Source organism: Bison bison, unplaced genomic scaffold (assembly GCF_000754665.1).
Source record: "Bison bison bison isolate TAMUID 2011002044 unplaced genomic scaffold, Bison_UMD1.0 scf7180017864295, whole genome shotgun sequence".
Classification (NCBI taxonomy): Eukaryota; Metazoa; Chordata; class Mammalia; order Artiodactyla; family Bovidae; genus Bison; species Bison bison.
Window position 1 is genome coordinate 12,372,357 of NW_011494867.1, and position 19,586 is coordinate 12,391,942.

General features: G+C 42.1%; 2 protein-coding genes across 2 annotated transcripts in view; one reads left to right on the forward strand and one right to left on the reverse strand.

Annotated features, from left to right (window-relative positions):
- Positions 1 to 4,388: 4,388 nt before the first annotated feature.
- On the forward strand, positions 4,389 to 12,918 carry MAP1LC3B (microtubule-associated protein 1 light chain 3 beta). Its single transcript, XM_010850843.1, has 4 exons — positions 4,389 to 4,428; positions 7,534 to 7,589; positions 10,193 to 10,299; positions 11,130 to 12,918. The coding sequence occupies exons 1-4, from the start codon at positions 4,416 to 4,418 to the stop codon at positions 11,302 to 11,304; spliced, it is 351 nt and encodes a 116-aa protein (XP_010849145.1). The 5' UTR covers positions 4,389 to 4,415; the 3' UTR covers positions 11,305 to 12,918.
- A 1,090-nt stretch (positions 12,919 to 14,008) lies between these two features.
- ZCCHC14 (zinc finger, CCHC domain containing 14) overlaps positions 14,009 to 19,586 on the reverse strand; it is a 48,152-nt gene continuing 42,574 nt past the window's right edge. The window contains exons 13-14 of the mRNA XM_010850873.1: positions 19,091 to 19,582; positions 14,009 to 18,067 (exon numbers count right to left, since the gene is read on the reverse strand). Coding sequence (XP_010849175.1) covers positions 18,012 to 18,067; positions 19,091 to 19,582 — 548 coding nt within the window. The 3' untranslated portion in view covers positions 14,009 to 18,011. The remainder of the gene's footprint in view (positions 18,068 to 19,090; positions 19,583 to 19,586) is intronic.

A 19,586-nucleotide genomic window follows, 5' to 3' on the forward strand; every position in this document is an offset into this window, starting at 1 on the left:
GGGTCCTCACGCCCGCCCCTTCCCCTGCAGCCCCGCATGGCTGCGACGTCTTGGTCCTATTTGTGGCACAAGCGCGAGGGTGGGTGGCTCTTCTTCTCACTGGCTAGCGACAGCATTCTTTGACACCAGCGGCAAATCCGTTCTCTCCCAGTTCGGGCTGGAGTCCCTACTTAGCACGCTGGTGTTTGGTGGAAACCGAAAGTAACACCATCACAATACTTACTCCTGCACAACACCGATGGGAAGGAAGTGATTGGTGCTCCTTTTAAAGCAAGACAGTGCTGCAATAACGGCGTGGCCTCCTTGTATATCCCCTGTGTAGGGCTTGTTTATCTCAGGCCAGGTGGAGTAGGGCGGGACCAGCGTTCCTTCCTGTCTTAATCTTCTTCAGGATCTTGAGTAGTATCTCTGCTGTCTTACTTTAGTCTAGTTTCCCGGAGTCTGGAAAAGAGGCAAGCGTTCATTTGAACCTGGATATGGTTTTGTAGATCTCATTATCGATAATTATTTCCTGTGCTTAAGAAACTCCAAAAAATGAAATTCATAGTGATCTGAAGAGCATATCCTTTCAGCCTCTTGAAGCAGTTGGCTGGTTAGCAAGACTTAGAGGTGTCTTTCCTTTTTTTTTTTAAAAGAAATTTTGTCTGTAGTGACCTTTGTGAACTAAGATATTCGTGAATATTAGTTTTTGTGCAGCCCTGGGAGCAGATTTGCCATTGTACCTGGCTTCTTTCGTTACTGGCATTAAAAGTTAACTGGGGACGTTTGTATGGGAAAGATGCCCGTTTTCTCATGACTGGATACAATAGTTAACTTTCTTTTTGCTTAGAGTACTTTTAGGTTATCTAGAAAAATCCTTGGAGAAGAGTAGGTAGAGTAGGAAAAGTGAGGAATAATGAGAATAAAAGTGAAAATAAATGACAATAAAATAATGAATTAGAAGGAATTCACCTGGTGCCTGTGGCCCTGAGGGTAAACCAGCAGGAATGCCTTAGTTTTTCTCCATTTGTGTATGTTGCCTATACTATATTTGTGGGCTTTCCTCTTTGTTCACCTTTATTTACTACCACTCCTTTTTTTTTTCCTCCCTTGTCTCCTGACTCTTGATTCATTTTTGTGTGTGTGTACTTTTATTGAGAAATGACATTCATTACTGTGTAAATTTAAGGTATCCAGCGTGATGACTTGGTTTACATATCTTGTGCAATGATGACTACAGTAGGTTCAGTTCAGTTCAGTTCAGTCGCTCAGTCGTGTCAGACTTTTTGCGACCCCATGAATCTCAGCACTCCAGGCCTCCCTGTCCATCACCAACTTCGGAGTTCACTCAGACTCACGTCCATCTAACATCAATAAAAAAGGTATATTTTCTCCTTGTTAGAAGAATTAGTATTACCCTCTCCTTTTTTTTTTTAAGGGCTTAATAGTCATTTTGCAGAAGAATGTATCATTTAATGGCTACTGCCTTTCTTTGCTGTTGATCATGATAATCAGCACTGAAATTATTTTGTAGCACAGTAAATGAGTCAATCAGTTCTTTGGAGATACCCTTTTTGTAGAACCTAAGACCAGCCCCAGTTAGCTTGAGCAATAAGTACTCTTCCCAAGTGAGTGAGTTTGGGTTAATTAAAAATTGAGTATAGCTCTGATACATATATTCTACCAGGGTTGAGAGGAATCTTAGAGCTCACCCAAAACAAGGACTTCCTTTTGTAGCCAAGGAAACTGGGTGGGGCCCTGAGAGGTGGAGATCATGGTCCACCTAGTGGCAAAGTCTGGACTTGTCCTTCAGCCCTTCTGGTAGGAATTCTTCCCATCCTCCAGGAGGTAGCCAGTACATGAAGTGGACTAGCACTGAGTCAAGAGGCAGTGATGTGTCCTTACAAATATTTTGAATAATTTTGTGAACTTTAAAGCTATACTTGAGCAAATATTTTTGGATTCAGTTTTCTCAAATGTCATAATTTCACTCCATTTTCTTTTGGGTTGCCCTAGTTTAATAACAGATCTGTCTCCTAGACATAATCTGCTGAGATTCAATGTTAAACCTAGATCTTAAGCTTCACCATCAATAACAAAATGGGTCTGCGTTCTCTCAGAAGTTGATGTAGTAGTCTAGAATAAATAACTCCAATTACTCTAACAGGTAGACTGAAGAGTGAGTTTATGCCAACACCTAGATAACACTCCCTGAGCTTAAGCTATGTCACTCCTGGATGGGTGGGATTTTACATTGTTTATTTCTAGGCATATTGGGGGAAATATTTATTATGCTTCCATTTCATCTTTGTACAAGCCTGAGCCCTGGGGGAATACAGAAGTGACTGAAGCCGGGGCAGTCTGTTGAGAAAGGCAAATGATAAACAGATCGTAACAGTGCTAAGAAAGTAACTGAGTGAAAGAAGTGTTCTTTTATGCCGTTGATCAGTGGTGTTGGTAATGCTTTTGTTAAATATACTGCTGGCCTCTGAAAGCAGCCTTCTACTCAAAGAGGTTTCAGCATATACTACATTTATATTTAATTTCTCAAGGCTTACCGCTGGATTTTCATTGCAGCTGGCCAGGACGCTAATGATATTACTCTTGTCATCTTAAGGAAGTCACTTGTCTTCCTCAGTGAAAATGATCATTTTTGCCTTCCTTTTTGGGCCATATTTTGGGGATAAATTAACAATAACTGAAACAGATGACCTACCGGGATTTTGATAGGATGCTGCTCTAGGATAAGTCGGACGTAGAGAAGGGATAAGGGGGCTAGATCTGTTGATACTTTATCAAAGAAGGGTGGTGTCCACCCTCTTCTGAAGGAAGCAGAGACTACAACTGTGGGAGAATCAGTATCTCTCGAGACTTAACTGGAGAAGGCAATGACACCCCACTCCAGTACTCTTGCCTGGAAACCCCATGGATGGAGGAGCCTGGTGGGCTGCAGTCCATGGGGTCGCTAAGAGTCGGACACGACTGAGTGACTTCACTTTCACTTTGGGGGATGAATCAAGATAAAGCTTTGACACTATGGTTTGAAGCCCAACATTTAGTCCATTTTGCTTTTCCCTTCCCCACTTAACCATAATAAACCTGTTCTCCTTATATAAAAAATCTTTCATCCTTAAGCTTGAGTGATTCCTTTTTAGTTCAGTTCAGTCGTGTCCGACTCTTTGCAAACCCATGAACTGCAGCACACCAGGCTTCCCTGTCCATCACCAACTCTCGAAGCTTGTTCAAACTCATGTCCATCGAGTTGGTGATGCCATGTGATTCCTTTTACCTTAAATTTATTTGGATAAGCTTTTAAATGTGAAACATCTCAGGGTATGTTAAACTTATTATTTATTGGCTGCAGTGATTTAAGTAAATTATGATTTCCCTTTGCTTGTGAAATCTGCTCTGACAAGATAAAGATTTTTGTTATGAAGAGGGCTGGTAGTGGAGTATAGGTGGTTCAGCATCTTTTCTGGGATAGAACAGATATAAGGACAGAGCTGAGAGAAGTGATGCAGTATCAGTGACACCCCAGAAATAGAGAGGAGTTCAAAGGATGATGTAAAGAAAAACTCTGCCTTTGTGTTTCTTCTACTTGACAGTACTGTCCTGAACACTGTGGCTCACTTTTTTGTGTGTGTGTGTATGACTCACTTCTGACACCAGACATAAGTGTTTTTCCACACAACAAGCAATTCAGCTCATTGTCCTGTTTAACTCAGTTGTGACACTACCTGGCGATAGCCTCAGATCCAGTCCATGGGGTTTCAAAGAGCTGGGCACGACTGAGCAACTAACACTTACACTTGGAGCTTCTTCTCGGTCCAGCCACTGAGCTGGTAGTCAGTCACTGGTTGTCATATAAAATCCACTTTTTGTCACACGTCACAATGCAATAGAGAAATGCTTCTTTGTTTTTGTATAGAATAAGAGAAGACAACACTTTAGAATGATGATTTTCTTTTTTATTTTCAGTCTGCTAACTCAGCATTCAAAAAACTAAGATCATAGCATCCAGTTCCATCATTTCATGGCAGATAAATGGGGAAAAAGTGGAAACAGTGACAGATTTTATTTTCCTGGGCTCCAAAATCACTGTGGATGCTCACTGCAGCCATGAAATTAAAAGACACTTGCTCCTTGGAAGAAAAAGCTGTGATCAACCTAGACAGCATATTAAAAAGCAGATATCACTTTGCCACAAAGGTCCATATAGTCAAACCTATGGTTTTCCAGTAGTCATGTGTGGATGTGAGAGTTGGACCATAAAAAAGGCTGAGCACGGAAGGATTGATGCTTTTGAACTGTGGTGCTGGAGAAGACTCTTGAGAGTCCCTTGGACAGCAAAGAGATCAAACCAGTCCATCCTAAAGGAAATCAACCCTGAATATATTCACTGGAAGGACTGATGCTGAAGCTTCAGTACTTTGGCCATGATTCGAAGAGGTGACTCATTGGAAATAAGACCCCGATGCTGGGAACTGTTGAGGGCAGCAGGAGAAGGGGATGACAGGATGAGATGGTTGGATGGCATCACTGACTCAACAGACATGAGTTTGAGCAAACTCCCGCAGAAGGGAACGACAGGAAAGCCTGGTGTGCTAAAGTCCATGGGGTCAGAAAGAGTCAGACACGACTTAGCAACTAAACAACACAAGGCACCCACTTACTGAGCGTTTCACTTTTACAGTTTGCTTCAAATGCTGAAGGACCATAGGATGGTCGACATTGAGTTCTTTGGCAACTTCTCTTGCAACATCAGTGATCCTCTCAATTGGTCATTGTCAACCTCTGATGCCTGGCCACTACAATCCTCATCTTCAGGGCTTTCATCTCCTTTGCAAAACTTCTTTGAACCATCAAAGAAGTTGGGCCAAATGTGTTGTTGATGCTGCAAGTTGTCTCTGATGTTTTATGACCCGTTTTGAACTCATTAAAAAATTGCTCAGATTTGCTTTTTGTACATCATTACTATAGTCTAAAATAGATAAAAAATAAACAGCAAGTAATGCTATCAGCAAAAAAAAATAAAGTGAGAAATTCACATTAAAATGATGTATAGCATAACCACATTTATTTCAGAATGTATTCCAGTATCAAATGGTGAAGTTCAACAGTGCAAAACCGCAATTACTTTTGCACCAACCTAATATGAAGGCTATGAAAGCCTGCCAGGGAACAGCTGAAGGAAGAGATGCATGGGGTGAGGAAGAGATGCATGGGGTGAGGAAGAGATGCATGGGGTGAGGAAGAGATGCATGGGGTGAGGAAGAGTGCTGAACACAGGAGTTTCTGTCTCCTTGGAGTTTGGTAATTGCATTCTCCTTCCACCCAGAAGCACTCCAAACCGTTTGTATTAATAAATTCATTTGTATCACTTTTTAGATTCTACTGTAAGTGATGTCATATGATACTTGTTTTTCTCTGACTTACTCAATATGATAATCTCTAGGTCCATCCATGTTGTTGCAAATGACATTATTTCATATTGAATAATGGAGCATTTATTAACCATTTACTATGTGCAGATATTTGCAAGGGGTGTACCAATGATCTCATCGAATCTTTAATTTTTCACTATGATTTATTATAGGATATTAAATATAGTTCCCTTACTATAAAATAGGACCTTGTTTATGCATTCTTTATATAATAGTTTGCATCTGCTGATACCAAACTCCCAATCTAACACTCCCCCTCCTCCCTGCCCTTTGGCAACCACAAATCCATTCTCTATGTATTTGAGTCTATTTCTGTTTCATAGATAAATTCATTTGTCATATTTTAGGTTTCACATATTAGTGATATCATATATTTGTCTTTCTCTTACTTTGCTTAGTATGATAATCTCTAGGTCTATCCATGTGGCTGTAGATGGCATTATTTCATTCTTTTTGGCTGAATAATACTCCATTGTATGTATATACCACATCTTTATCCATTCCTCTGTTGATAGACACTTCGGTTGCTTTTTTGTCTGGTCTGTCATGAATAGTGCTGCTGTGGACATTGGGGTGCATGTATCTTTTCAAGTTAGTTTTCTTTAGATATATATATGCTCAGGAGTGGGATTGCAGGGTCATATGGTAGTTCTGCTTTTTGTTTTTTGAGGCACTCCTTACTGTTTTCCATAGTGGCTACACCAGCTTACATTCCCACCAACAGTAGTGGGGTTCCCTTTTCTCCACACCCTCTCCAGTATTTATTTGTAGGTTTTTTAATGATGGCCATTCTGATCAGTGTAGATGATAAACAACTCACTGTAGTTTTGATACATGATAATTATTAGTTATGTTGAGCATCTTTTTGTGTGCCTGTTGGATGTCTTTGTAGAAATGTCTATTTAGGTCTTCTGGTTATTTTTTAATTGGATTGTTTGTTTTGTTGTTGAGTTGTATGAACTGTTTGTATATTTTGGAAATTAAGCCCTTGTCAGCTGCATCATTTGCAGATATTTTTCTCCCCCTCTGTAGGTCATCTTTTTGTTCCTTTAAATGTTTCCTTTGCTGTGCAAAAGCTTGTAAGTTTGATTAGGTCCTGTTTGTTTATTTTGCTTTTATTTCTGTTGCCTTGGGAGACTAAGAAAACACTGTGAAGATTTATGTCAGGGAATGTTTTACCTGTACTGTCTTCTAGGATTTTTATGGTGTCCTCTTACATTTAGGTCTTTAAACCATTTAGAGTTTATTTTTGTGAATAGTAAGAGTGTGTTCTAACACTGATTTACATGTAGCTGTCCAGATTTTCCAGTACCACTTGCTGAAGAGACATTTTTCCATTGTATGTTCTTGCCTTCTTTGTCAAAGATTAATTGACTGTAGGTGTGTGGATTTATTTCTGGGTGCTCTGTTCTGTTCCACTGATCCATATGTCTGTTTTTGTGCGACTAACACAGTTTTGATTACCATAGCTTTGTAGTATTGTTTGAAGTCTGGAAAGTTATTCCTCTTGCTTTGTTCTTTTTCTTCAGGATTGCTTTGGCAATTCTGGGTCTTCTGTGGTTCTATGTAGCTTTTAGGATTATTTGGTCTAGTTCTGTGCAAGGGTAACTTGATAGGGATTACATTAAATCTGTAGATTGCTTTGTGTAGTGTGGCTACTTTAACAATATTCTTCCACTCCAAGAGCATGGGATATATTTCCATTTCTTTGAATCAACATTAATTTTATTAATGTTTTATAGCTCTCAATGTATAAGTGATTCACCTCTTTGGTTAGGTTTATTCCCAAGTCTCATTTTGTTTTTGATGCAGCTTTAAAAGATATACATATACATACATATATATATATATATATTACATTACTTTTCTGATATCTCATTGTTAATGTAGAGAAATGCAACCAGTGTCTGTATGTTAACCTTGCATACTAACCTTTGCGAGATATGAGGTGTTAGTGTTTGGTTTCTCTCAGTTCTAGGGAAGATGTTTTTACTGCTTTGCTCTGCCACAGCTAAGGATAGGTGGGGTCAGATATGGAAGTCTACCAGTGCAGAAAATAAGTTGGATTTTTGGCCCTTAATAATGCCGGTGTTTCTTCCTTTCTTTACAGAACAAAGAGTAGAAGATGTCCGACTTATCCGAGAGCAGCATCCTACCAAAATCCCGGTAGGTCATCTCTGTTTCAGTTATTGTTAATGTACACAGAAGGGAGCACTGCTTCAGTAGTGCTTCTCCATGTGACTGCCTGATGGCTTCTGCAGGAATCTACAACCATGCAACCAGTGTGTTTGTTTAGTGACCTGGAATGGAGGCGTCTTCATCTGCGGTGTAATCTGATCACTGTTTCCTCCCAAGTCTGAGTCTGCTGCCTTAATGTTACACACTTCACAAGCCATGTAAATTTTACTTGGTAGAGAAGGGATAAGGGGGCTAGATCTGTTGATACTTTATCAAAGAAGGGTGGTGTCCACCCTCTTCTGAAGGAAGCAGAGACTACAACTGTGGGAGAATCAGTATCTCTCAAGACTTAACTGGAGAAGGCAATGGCACCCCACTCCAGTACTCTTGCCTGGAAACCCCATGGATGGAGGAGCCTGGTGGACTGCAGTCCATGGGGTCGATAAGAGTCGGACATGACTGAGCGACTTCACTTTCACTTTTCACTTTCATGCATTGGAGAAGGAAATGGCAACCTACTCCAGTGTTCTTGCCTGGAGAATCCCAGGGACGGGGAAGCCTGTTGGGCTGCCGTCTCTGGGGTCGCACAGAGTCGGACACGACTAAAGCGACTTACCAGCAGCAGCAGCAGCAAGACTTAACTGTGACTGTACAGTCGAGGCTGCCTGACTTGGCCCCAGAGAAAGAAGACTTCTTATGTTCGGTTTCTTTGCAGGAGATGGGGGAAAAGATGCTGCTCCTAGTGTAAGGGCCCACATGTGCTGTGCCCTGGGTCCTTTGGTGGTGGACCTTAAATAGTTCCTGTTATGACACTAGGTCTAGGGAGAAATGGTCAAGGAGCTTGTGGCTTCAGACAGAGGCGGAATTGTGGCCCTAGGTTCAGGGTTACTAAGTGATCTTGGGCTAATTACTAAAATTCTGAGAGGAGCTGCTGTATCTTCATCTGTAAAATGGGAAGAGAATCCGATCCCACGTGGCTGGGAAAATGTGCATAATTCTGGGGACATGATTGTCACCTCTTACAGACTGTATCCACTGCTAACTTCTGCAGAAGCTTCCATAGTTGGCTTTCTGATTGATCATTTCGTACCAAAGTGAGGGAAGAGAAGATGGGAAGATCTGGGATTAGGGTTGTGAAGTAGACAGAAGAGATGATAGGAAGGGTCTGCTCAGCAGGGCAGGACTGGAGGATCCTGTACTTAAACGTATGTTTGCTGTGTTTCTTAGACTGGTTGGAAATTTCAGTCTGTCTTCACGCTTAGGCCTACATATGACCTGGGCATGAGGTTTCTGGGTAATTTCCCTAATTTTAAGGTTTTTCTTCACTTTTGAGTACCTGCTGTGTCTATTTGCTAGCAGGTACTTGGCAGTCATTGGAATCAAAATAACCAGCCCAACAGTCCACTAGTATTGTTCCATAACCTCCTTTTGAAATATGAATGTTTGCATACATTTTCAGTCATCTTTTTGCTAGTAGTTTCAGGGTTTTTGCAGAAGTCATATTCTTACTTGCAGATACCATGTTTTGAACATACCTCGTAGATACAGAAAGCTATTGATCTTGCCAGGGAAGGTGACGACAGCTTGGCTTGCCTTACAGAACCTCATGTAGGCCCCATACAGTGGAACAGTATATATATAAGCATTTAAACTCTCCTAAAGATTCCCCATTCCTGCCTTACAACTTGGAGAAGGAAATGGCAACCCACTCCAGTGTTCTTGCCTGGAGAATCCCAAGGATGGGGGAGCCTGGTGGGCTGCTGTCTCAGGGGTCGCAGAGAGTTGGATATAACTGAAGCGACTTAGCAGCAGCCTTACAACTTCTTGTTGTTATAACAGCAGGCTAAAGAATCGCTCTACATGGGGAAGGCTATCCATGGTGCTCAGTAAATAGGTAATACTAAGGCTCATGGGCAGTCACTAGTCTGCAGTCATAGCTTATATAATGTGGCTTACCACCAAAAAACAACTTTTTTCCTTTACAGGAAGGAAGTATGGCAAGAAGCTAATGGATTTAAGTCGTAATGTGGAACTATTTTTGATCACTGCGTGGTTCAAGATTCTTTTAAAACTCATTTGTTAAAAAAGCAAAGATATTTTATCAAAGTAACAGAATCTCTGAGAAGTCTGCAAAAAAAAAAACAAAAACAAAAATAAAAAATTGTCTCCAGACCAGCTAATCGTGATCTCTACTTGTCAGATATTTACTTAGCATTTGAGTCTATTACCATACTTAAGATCTTAAAGTTTTATTAAAACTCTCGTCATGTCACAGGTAGTGGAATTGGTGTAGATTGAGATCATTAAAGCTGGTACTCAGCATCTCTGTTCTTTTAGGGCTTGGGGTCTCTTCTTCTGTAGTGTATTTTCATAGTTGCAAATAACAGAAGGCACAGCACTTTCCCCCCTGGTGGCACCCCTGCCCTTCTCTGAAGGCAGCCGTGTTGTCTCGTGCACTGTATTTCATAAGGAACAAGTGTGCTGTTGTAAACCCTGTTTTGGCATGTGCCAGTTACAACAAAGGGAGTATTTTAACTACTTTTCATTGTTAATGGCTATTTTAAAAACCACTTTTGTGGCTTCTTTTCTAGGTAATAATAGAACGATACAAAGGTGAGAAACAGCTTCCTGTCCTGGATAAAACAAAGTTTCTGGTGCCTGATCATGTCAACATGAGTGAGCTCATCAAGATAATAAGGTATTTAATCATCTTTTAAACTTATTTCTTTGGGTAACTTCTCATTCTTTAACAGGCTTACAGATAAATCTGCCATCTAGTTCTGATAAAAATATGTGCAACTTAGTAACACTATAAGGCGTTCCATTTCTGAGTCTTCAGATTTCTTACCTGCTGCATCTCAAGTGTTTTCTGATTCTTCATCCTGACATCTATGTAGATACCATGCGAGCTCAGCAGTTTGGTACATGGGCTTAATTAGTTGCTATCACAAAGCATGTGGAATCTTCCCGGACCAGGGATTGAACCTGTGTCCCCTGCATTAACAGATTTTTATCCACTGAGCCACCAGGAAAGTCCAGCATACTAGTTTAAAACTGGCCTAAGGAGTGTAGTAAGAATGATCTCTCAAGGGTTATCGTTAATACTTATCATGCATATAGTCATAGAAAACATTTTGTGCTTTGTGAGAAGAAATTCAAATCATCAGTTAAGTCATATTGCATTTTGCCAGAAGCAACATTAGCAAAATCTTTATACTTCTATGGGATTCCCTGGTGGCTCAGACAGTAAAGCATCTGCCCACAATGTGGGAGACCTGGGTTCGATCCCTGGGTTAGGAAGATCCCCTGGAGAAGGAAATGGTAACCAGTACTCTTGCCTAGAAAATTCCATGGATGGAGGAGCCTGGTTGGCTACAGTCCATGGGGTCGCAAAGAGTCGGACACGACTGGGCAACTTCACTTTCACTTCACTTTATACTTTTATACTGATCCAATGTGGGCGATGTTTTGTACATTCTCCCTGTGTACTGATGTATCAATATTTCTTCACATGTTTTCTTTCAACAGAAGGCGCTTACAGCTCAATGCTAATCAAGCCTTCTTCCTGTTAGTGAATGGACATAGCATGGTGAGTGTGTCCACTCCGATTTGTGAAGTGTATGAAAGCGAGAAGGATGAAGATGGATTCCTGTATATGGTATACGCCTCTCAGGAGACTTTTGGAATGAAATTATCTGTGTAAGACTAAAAGAAAAATGCGTGTTACAGAATTTTTTAAACCCTTACCAAGGAATAAAAAAGGGATATTACCAACTGAGGTTGATCAGTTCATCTAATCACCGATCATCAAAACAGTAGTTTCCTGCCTAGGAGTTTTAGGAAGTTGTTTTTTTGTACTTCAAACAGAAAAACTGAGCTCCAGATGAGCACATTCAGCTTTGGGAAACTTTATTATTTCACCTAGGCTATCTTGTTTTTAAATTTAATGTTTAAAAATAAAATACTTTGCATTATAAGTTGCCAATAAAATAGACCTTCAAGTTAATGTTTTTTTCCCCCAAAAGAAACTTGCAGTTTTGAGCATTCAGAGAGACATTGTCTTCTCTAGGTTCACAGAAGCTGCCAACTTTTTATAGAAGGGTTTGCAGTCAACTGGAGGAATCTCCTTGAGAGGATCTTTAAGTATATGTTGTCAGGTATAGCCACCTACCCCCAATGCATTTGCCATAATAGTTGGCAAAAAGCAGGGTGAATGGGGGTGTACAGGAAATAAGGAAACCGTGCTGCTGTTCAGGGTCCCCACTGGCTAGTAAGTGTGTTTCAAGTTAGCACTCTCGTTCCAGAGTTCTCATTTGCTTTGTTCTCTAGACAGTAACACAGAAAAACACCACTGCGCAATAGGAACCTTGAATAATTTATAATTTTGGTCAAGTTTCTCAGAAGGCCTAGAGAAAGACATTTTTTGTTTTGAATATTCTCTTAAGAGCTCAGAATGGTGCCTGCTTTGGTAAATAAACAAGCAGTTACATGGGTTTCATTCTTTGGGACAAAGGTAGAAAGCTGCAGGATACTGAAACTAAAAGCATTGAGATTCAGATACTTCTTCTGCCTTTTGGCTTGTAGCTGTAGATGATCCATGTTTTATGTTGTGTGTGACTAAAATATGTTATTAAAACATTTTTAAGAGTATTTCAGTTATCACTGTTAGGTCAGGCAGTCATCAAAATACTCCCACTCCATGTGCATGTCAATTTTGAAAATAGCAAAAGGAAACGTTCTTCACAGATACTGATGTCAGACGTTAAACATTTTTGAAGTCCAACTAGAGTAAATAACGAGTGCTTCCTACTACCTGCATGGGGTTCACTATGTACCATTTTTTGTGAGAGCTGCCACAGAAGGATCAGACCCACTTGAGACTGTACACGCAGCAGGCCACCGTTCACTCTTGTGTATCTAGATGTGTGTGGAAAACCTGTATCTGTTAGTGGCAGTTATTTACTGTAATTGAGGAAGAAAAAGCAATATTACTGCATATGGGCGCTCAGCCCCAATCTGCTCTTCCTGCTGCATGCATCTGTCCACATGTAACTTTTAATATGTATATTTTTACATTATGTACATTCTTAATTAGCCTGTCTTGTTTAGATTGTATACATCATTATATCTGACATTCTTGTAACTACTGTGTGATCAATAAGATTCCTATAAGAAACTCTGCTTTTTAAAGACAAAAATACCGTGCTGAGAGGGCTGACTTAACTTATATCCCACATTAATGGGTGGTCACTCTATTTATAGGATCTTTAAAACATTTTTAATGAACTAAGGTGAATAAAGGCACAACTAAAAACTATCATCAAAGTTCAAGTTAATGGCTTAGTATTTGAGACTTGCAGTCTGTACTATCCAAAGCCACGGGGATAATACCCTCCCAAGTGAGGAGTGTTGAGGCTGGTCTCACTGTGGGTGGAGGGACACCCACCTCTAAAGGTCCCTGCCTTATGAGCAAGAGACCTTGCTCCACCTTACGTTGGTCAAAGTGTCCTGCCTTCAAAAAACTCAATTATCTTAAAATTACAGATGTCTCACAAAGTGTGTGTGGGGGGTGTCGGAGGTAGGTGTTTTGTGGGAATAAGCACTTGAAAACCTGCTCTAAATGAACTAAAGTACAACACAAGAAGTATTGACTGTGTGTGGGGTGTGGTCTGGAAGGCATTACAAGGTGGTCCGTGGTGCCTGACGTGGTTGGGTCGGGGGCTGTACACAGTAAACAGCAGGTGTGCACGTGATCCCCATCCTAGGAGTCCCCGCGCGTGACCAGAAAGGGAGGCCTTCCCTATCTGGGGGGCTGCAACCTAACAGGTCCCAGGAGTGGCCAGCTGTGTCTCCTGATGCTACTTACCTGACAGGAGCCCTGACCAGTCCTGGAACCGTGCATGTGCATATGTTTTTCTCCGGGTATCCAGAAGTCTGAGAAGACCAAGCCAAACTGGAGATTCCTGCTAGGGAGAAAGTCCCTGAATTCTCTCTCTGTGGCCTGCACTGCTCAGGGTAGCACCGCAGACCAGGGCAAACACATGCTTGTTAGCCTGCCACCATCCCGAGTCCAGGGAGGACATGGCCACAGACACCAGGGCACACTCACTACGAGTTTGGAAATGTCCAAAGGACACTTGGTCTAGTAATGCTGACCCTGATTATGGAACTGGGAGCTGGAAGACCTTAAAACCAATCCCAAATCAATTCACATTTCTATTCATACATAGAACATTTTTTAAAAACCCAGGAAACTAGACAGAAAGTGGATTTAAGACCAGGTATTCCTTTTGTAACACTGAGAAGGCGGCAGAAGGAACAGACTCCATAGCTTGGAAATCAAAAGCCACCATTGGAAAGGATATGTGCCTTGTATTATATGAGACAAAGACCTAATAAAAAGAACCTTTTTTTTTTTAATTTTTATTTTCAGTACATTAAATTTACTCATAAAAACATTCTAAAAATGTACAATTTTTCCTTTTTAACAAAGTATAATAAAACATAAAAACCCCAAAAACAGAATACTTGACATTTACAATTCAAAATCAAATTAGCAGAATATTAAATATTTACAAAACTATATCTTTTAAAAATATTTATAAAGTTACATGCAATTTTGTAGAATTGACATAAAAGAATGGCTCAAAAATGGGAGAATTTTCCTTCATTCCTAAAAAGAAATATGTCCAATAGAAGCTGTGAAGATTCTTGAGTACACGAGGTCTTCAGTTTCAGTACCAAAGCCTGTCTTTGTGCATCTAAGAACTTTACGCATGAGGGGCTCCTCACAGCACCGGGATGGACTGGCCGGCGCGCCCCTCCCTCCAGTAACAGTGTAGTAACATTGACCTTTGGCCTCAACCAGCACAGTACGTAGTTTGCAAGTGTTGATTAAAGATACTCACTTTGATTCAGAACCTCAGGACTTTTAATTGAGCCTCTTCAGAACCCATGGATGTAAATGTCACCTGCCTCATTCTTTGGGAGTCATCTGCACTTTGGAAAGGACGGCCACCTCACTCAGGGTCCACGGGCCCATCCACTGGACGGGTGGTCGAGCTGAGCAGGGTCACGGTTTCCCTTACAACCTTTAAGACTCTTGGACATGTAACGCCATCAGTTATCAGCGTGTAAAACTAGCAAGGCATCTAGTAAGCCACCACAGAAGCAGGAAGAGTGACAGTGACAGGGAGCGAGGAGGGTGCGACCCAAGTCCCGCTCAGGAAAGTGCTCACTAGCAACACGAGTGAGTGGACAGATGCAAGCCTCGGTCAGCCTGTGCTCAGACGGGAACGCGTGACAGCCGTGTAACGGTAGGCAAAGTTACTACCCGCTCTGCACCTCCACACAGCGTGCAGTATAAACTAACTGTGGGACTTCTTGCGATAAAGGACCTAGAATTCTAAATTGGTAAATTAAAATACTGAACCTACTGACTACTATATTAACAAGCTGAACTCATGTAATCTTTTGGAGATTATAAATGATGCTGGTTTTTTTTTTTAAAAACATCCAATCACATACCTGCTTTCAAGAAAATAGTTTTGTCTTTATTATTCTAAGTGCTAGCTCCCATTTTCTCAGTGCTCTTTAGCAATTAGAAGTTTTTAACATTTATACACTTTCCAATTTTCAATATCATAAAATAAAAATTAGAAAATAAGGTAGAAAATCGAGTGTTCTGCTTTAAAAAACAAAACAAAAAAAATTAGTGTTTTATCCCAACGTATCTACTTCAATCTGTACATTCCACTTTCCCCATTCTTGGGGATAGAAACTTTAAGATATGACAGACCACACAGAGCACAGTGGCTGGGGCCCCAGCATTTAGAAACTGAGCCCACAACTTCAGTGACTGATTCAAAGGGCCAGCCTGATCTGTTTCTAGCTGATGAGGACATCCTCTGAGGCAATGCCAAATGCTCTTTAGGCTCACTGACTGTGGTTGCTTCTGGAGAGAAATTTCATCAGAGACGATACTGCTAGCAAATATTCCCAAGTATGGGACCCGCTCACTCGAGAAGAGGTCTCACGGGGTGGCAGCTGAATGCTTTGTGCCTGTGTGTCCCGTGTTCATGTTTTACCGTTAGCAACTCTGAGTGGCCACACGCATTTTCAAAGACAACTAGAAGTTTCTCTGAGACTTCTCATGACTGGAACACAGCCACACAATGTCTGAACCTATTTCTCTCAATTTGAATGTCATACTTTAAGTTGAAGTTTGTTCTGATTTTTTGTTGTATTTGACGCTAACCTCTAATATTTATCAAAACAGTTATAAGGGTAACAACAGACACTTTCATTCCCCGATACTGACGACTAAAACAAAAAAAAAACCCTAAATATGATTTTTCTCTTTTGTTATGAGACAGTTTTCAACAATTTCACTGTGTTGAAATAGGATTTATTTAAAATAGTTCTTTGTTTAAAAAAAAACCAAAAAATTTTAAAAGTTTGGCTTTCAGCACATATCCAGGCCACTGTAACGGCCTTCAGAAATATTAAAATCGTAAACATCAATGAACACTCCAAGTCTTCCTTAAACATAATATGACAAGTTCCAGTCTAGTACTCTTTAAGGCAAAGTTGTGTCAGTTCTCACAATTTTGACATTTTGTAGTGTTTATAATTTAAGAGATCAATGTAACATTCCCCCAAAAAGCTGTTGTAAGCATCATCATTACTTCAAAACTGTAGGTAACACTGTGCCAAGGAGAGAGAATACAGAGGTCTGTCAATTCTGCATTGCATAGAAACAAAACTACTAAAATAAAACTCTAAAAAACTCTACTAAAAGCCTTTCATTAAAAAAAGTAACAACTTTCTGCCTTAGTTTCCAAGAAGCCAGGAAACTGATCTGAAAAATTTGAAGCCTTACAACACAATGCCTCAAATTCTAGGGTACTCTTGATTTACACCAATTTTGCATGAGGCTGATTGTCCATTTTAAGAATGGTCTGTGTATTATTATTTTCTCTTTTAAATATTCAACTGGAAAATCCCTGGGCAAGGCCTTACCAATCAGTATTTTAACATTGAAGGCTGTAGCATTTAAAACAGTATTATTGAAGCACAAAATTCCCTTTAGCCATGAAGCTTTAAGTCCCTAACTTTCACAACAAAAGCTCTCATTGCATGGGGTAAAATTGAGAGCTGCGTGGTGGACTGTATTTCCCACCTTGATAAAACTAGACTTCTGCAGGTCTTGTAGCTCTGTCCTGTCGGTGTAGTCTCTTTCAGAGTCTTAACCACTTTCTATTGTAGTTTTCCGGTAATTTTTAAATGGAATTAACTATTGATACAGAGCCTAATACAAAAGAAGTTGACAGGAGAAAATTTCAGTCGTTTGCTCAGAGATTGTAGGACTGTATTATTGTTGAAAGGTCTGTCTCAAGTGTGAATCCGTTAGCAGTGAGCCTTGGGGTCCTTGGGAAGTCCATGGGAGATAAAATAACTTGCAAACTTGGCTAAGGATACGCAGCCTCCCATCAGTGCCGATCACGAGGCCGTGCTGCTATCGCGTCTGCCAGGGTTCCTTCATGGGGAAGACGACAGGACTCAAAGCTCTGAAGGGCTGGGAAGGAAGGTGTCCTCAAAGCTTTGACAGCTAGGGATTCTCTGGGACTTGGACCCTTTTAGAAATTAAGTTGTTGCAAGTAACTATTTCTGTTTAATAATGTAGTTTAAATGTATTTGCAGGAAAAAATAAAAACCTGAAAACTGCTACAAGTGCTTTTAAGGAGGGAAGGAACACTAACACCTCTTGTGTACTAAGTCATGTAGCCTGCTGGTGCCGACTCTAAAGACGGAGTCTCTGAGTGTCTTGCACTGACTGGTCTCAGGGAGTCTGTCTCCCAGAACTGCAGAGATTGACATCAGTTTACATTCTTCTGTAGTGCAATCCTTAAAAAGCCCAGAGATTAGTGCCTAACCACTGTTAAGAACGAAACAGAACAAACAGAACAAAACAAAGGCGACATTTTCCCTCACCAGGGGTGTCAAGAGTCCGACTGGTAGAACTCCACTTGGAGAACTCCGACCTTCAGTTCTCGATCCAACCTCACGTAGCTGCCCTGGAATTACGTGTGAGCCTAGAAGGACCAATTACGGCAATGCTCTTCAGGAGACGGCAGGTCTCTGCATTGCGACCAAGGGTGGAGGTGGCCAGTTTTCACCCACAGTGGAGATACCCACTAGGCCAGTCCTGACATCAAGCTCCCGTCTAGGATTTTGGCAATAAAACTGAGTTTGATGCATTCCTACGCTAGGTTTTCTATCCAGTCTAGTAAAGTAAAGCACCTTTGGATTAAAAATATTAAGCTCAACAGCAACTAGACTTCTCAGTTTTGTATTTAATTTTCCTTAGGTCTCCATGGCTTAATAGTGTTCTGTTGCCAGAGAAAAATATCAATCTGTGGAGTCCAGACTTTCTGCTGGAGGGGCATATTTCAACCTAAAAGTACCTAGAGAAGGGGGGAAAAAAAAAAGAGATCAAATTTGAATCACCATAGAATTACTGCCATGATCTGTCCAAAGTTATTTCCGGAGTCACTGGTCAAGATTTGGGTGCTGGAAATCTAAACCACCTCTTCTAACCACTCCCAATTCCCCTGCTGCACCCCCAAAACTCTTTTGTAAAGTTTATCAAATCAGACAAACGGTGCAGAGACTGCAGAGTTCCCAGTCCTTTCCCTCAAACTTTGGGAGCTCAGACAGCAAGAATCAGCCCCTTCCCTGGGGCAGGGCCAGGGAGGCCCGACCCCACAGAGGGCTCTGGGTTCGCTGCCTCAGGAGACGCAGCACCATCTCTGTCAACGGGGGTGGCCACAGCCCACAGGCAACCCACCTGCCACCAGACCCAACTCCAGGCTGTCTGTGCAGCTCCCCTCAAAATTCTCCAGAAAGCAAGTGGCTGACTGTCCAGCTATCCCCATGCCCAGAAAAACAGCAAGAACAAACCTGGTGTGGTAACGACAGCAGACACACACCTGACTAAAGGAGACAAAAAAATAGCGAGTGGAAGTAGGAGAGGGGGGAGGAAGAAGATACAGCACAGGGAGCGAGGACACCACGGAGCCACACGGCGGCCACGGCCACGCCACGCTGGACCAGGGACACAAGCGGGGACAGAGTCCCATCGGCAGCGCCTGCACTCACACGCCACGCCCTCGGTTCTCAGTTAACACTGGGCGTGGCTCTGAATCACCCACGCTTGCTCCCCAGTCACGTGGCACAAAAGAACAGACCGCGGAGCCGTCGGGCCACGGCCAGAGAGCCACACTGGAGTGAGGAGCAGGCGGAAATCATAAAGACAGTCTCTGAACCAAAGCTGCCCTCTGGGGACTGCACAGCCCATCAAGAGTTTGGTGCCTTTTCAGAGAGCACTTGAAAATCACTTCTTGCTTGCTTTAGAAAAAAGGAAGTTGATTATTATTTTCATAAAAAGGACACTCCTGTCTGGATCTCTCCACCTCGAGAGCCTTTACCTTGCCGATTGAAGTCCATGGACGGCTGCTTGCAGTCCTGAGCGCGGTGACCGGTGGCCCCACAGTTGTAACACGAGAGGTTCCCGCTCTTTTTGTGACTGGAACCATTGCTACTGCCCACCAAGCCCTGGGCCTGGTAGACGCCCGCCGCCCCCATGAAGTTCTGCACAGGCGGGACAGTGAAGGCGGACTGGCCACCCAGCACGGGCTCGGGGCCCACGCCACCACCGTAGGGCGAGTGCACGACTGGGAAGGCGCCGCCGCCATACTGCTGGGCACCCATGTAGCCGCTGCCGCACACGGGGCTGAAGGGCAGGAACGGGAAGGGGAAGACTGAGGGCCCCGAGAACGGGTGCTGGAAGTAGCTGGCGTAGCTGACAGTCAGGCCGCTCGAGCCGCAGCTCCCACTGCAGCCGCATGACGTGCACACAACACAGCCGGGCGGCGGGGCGGGCGCCGGCTGCTGGGGCACCGGCTGCTGCTGATGGTGGTGGTG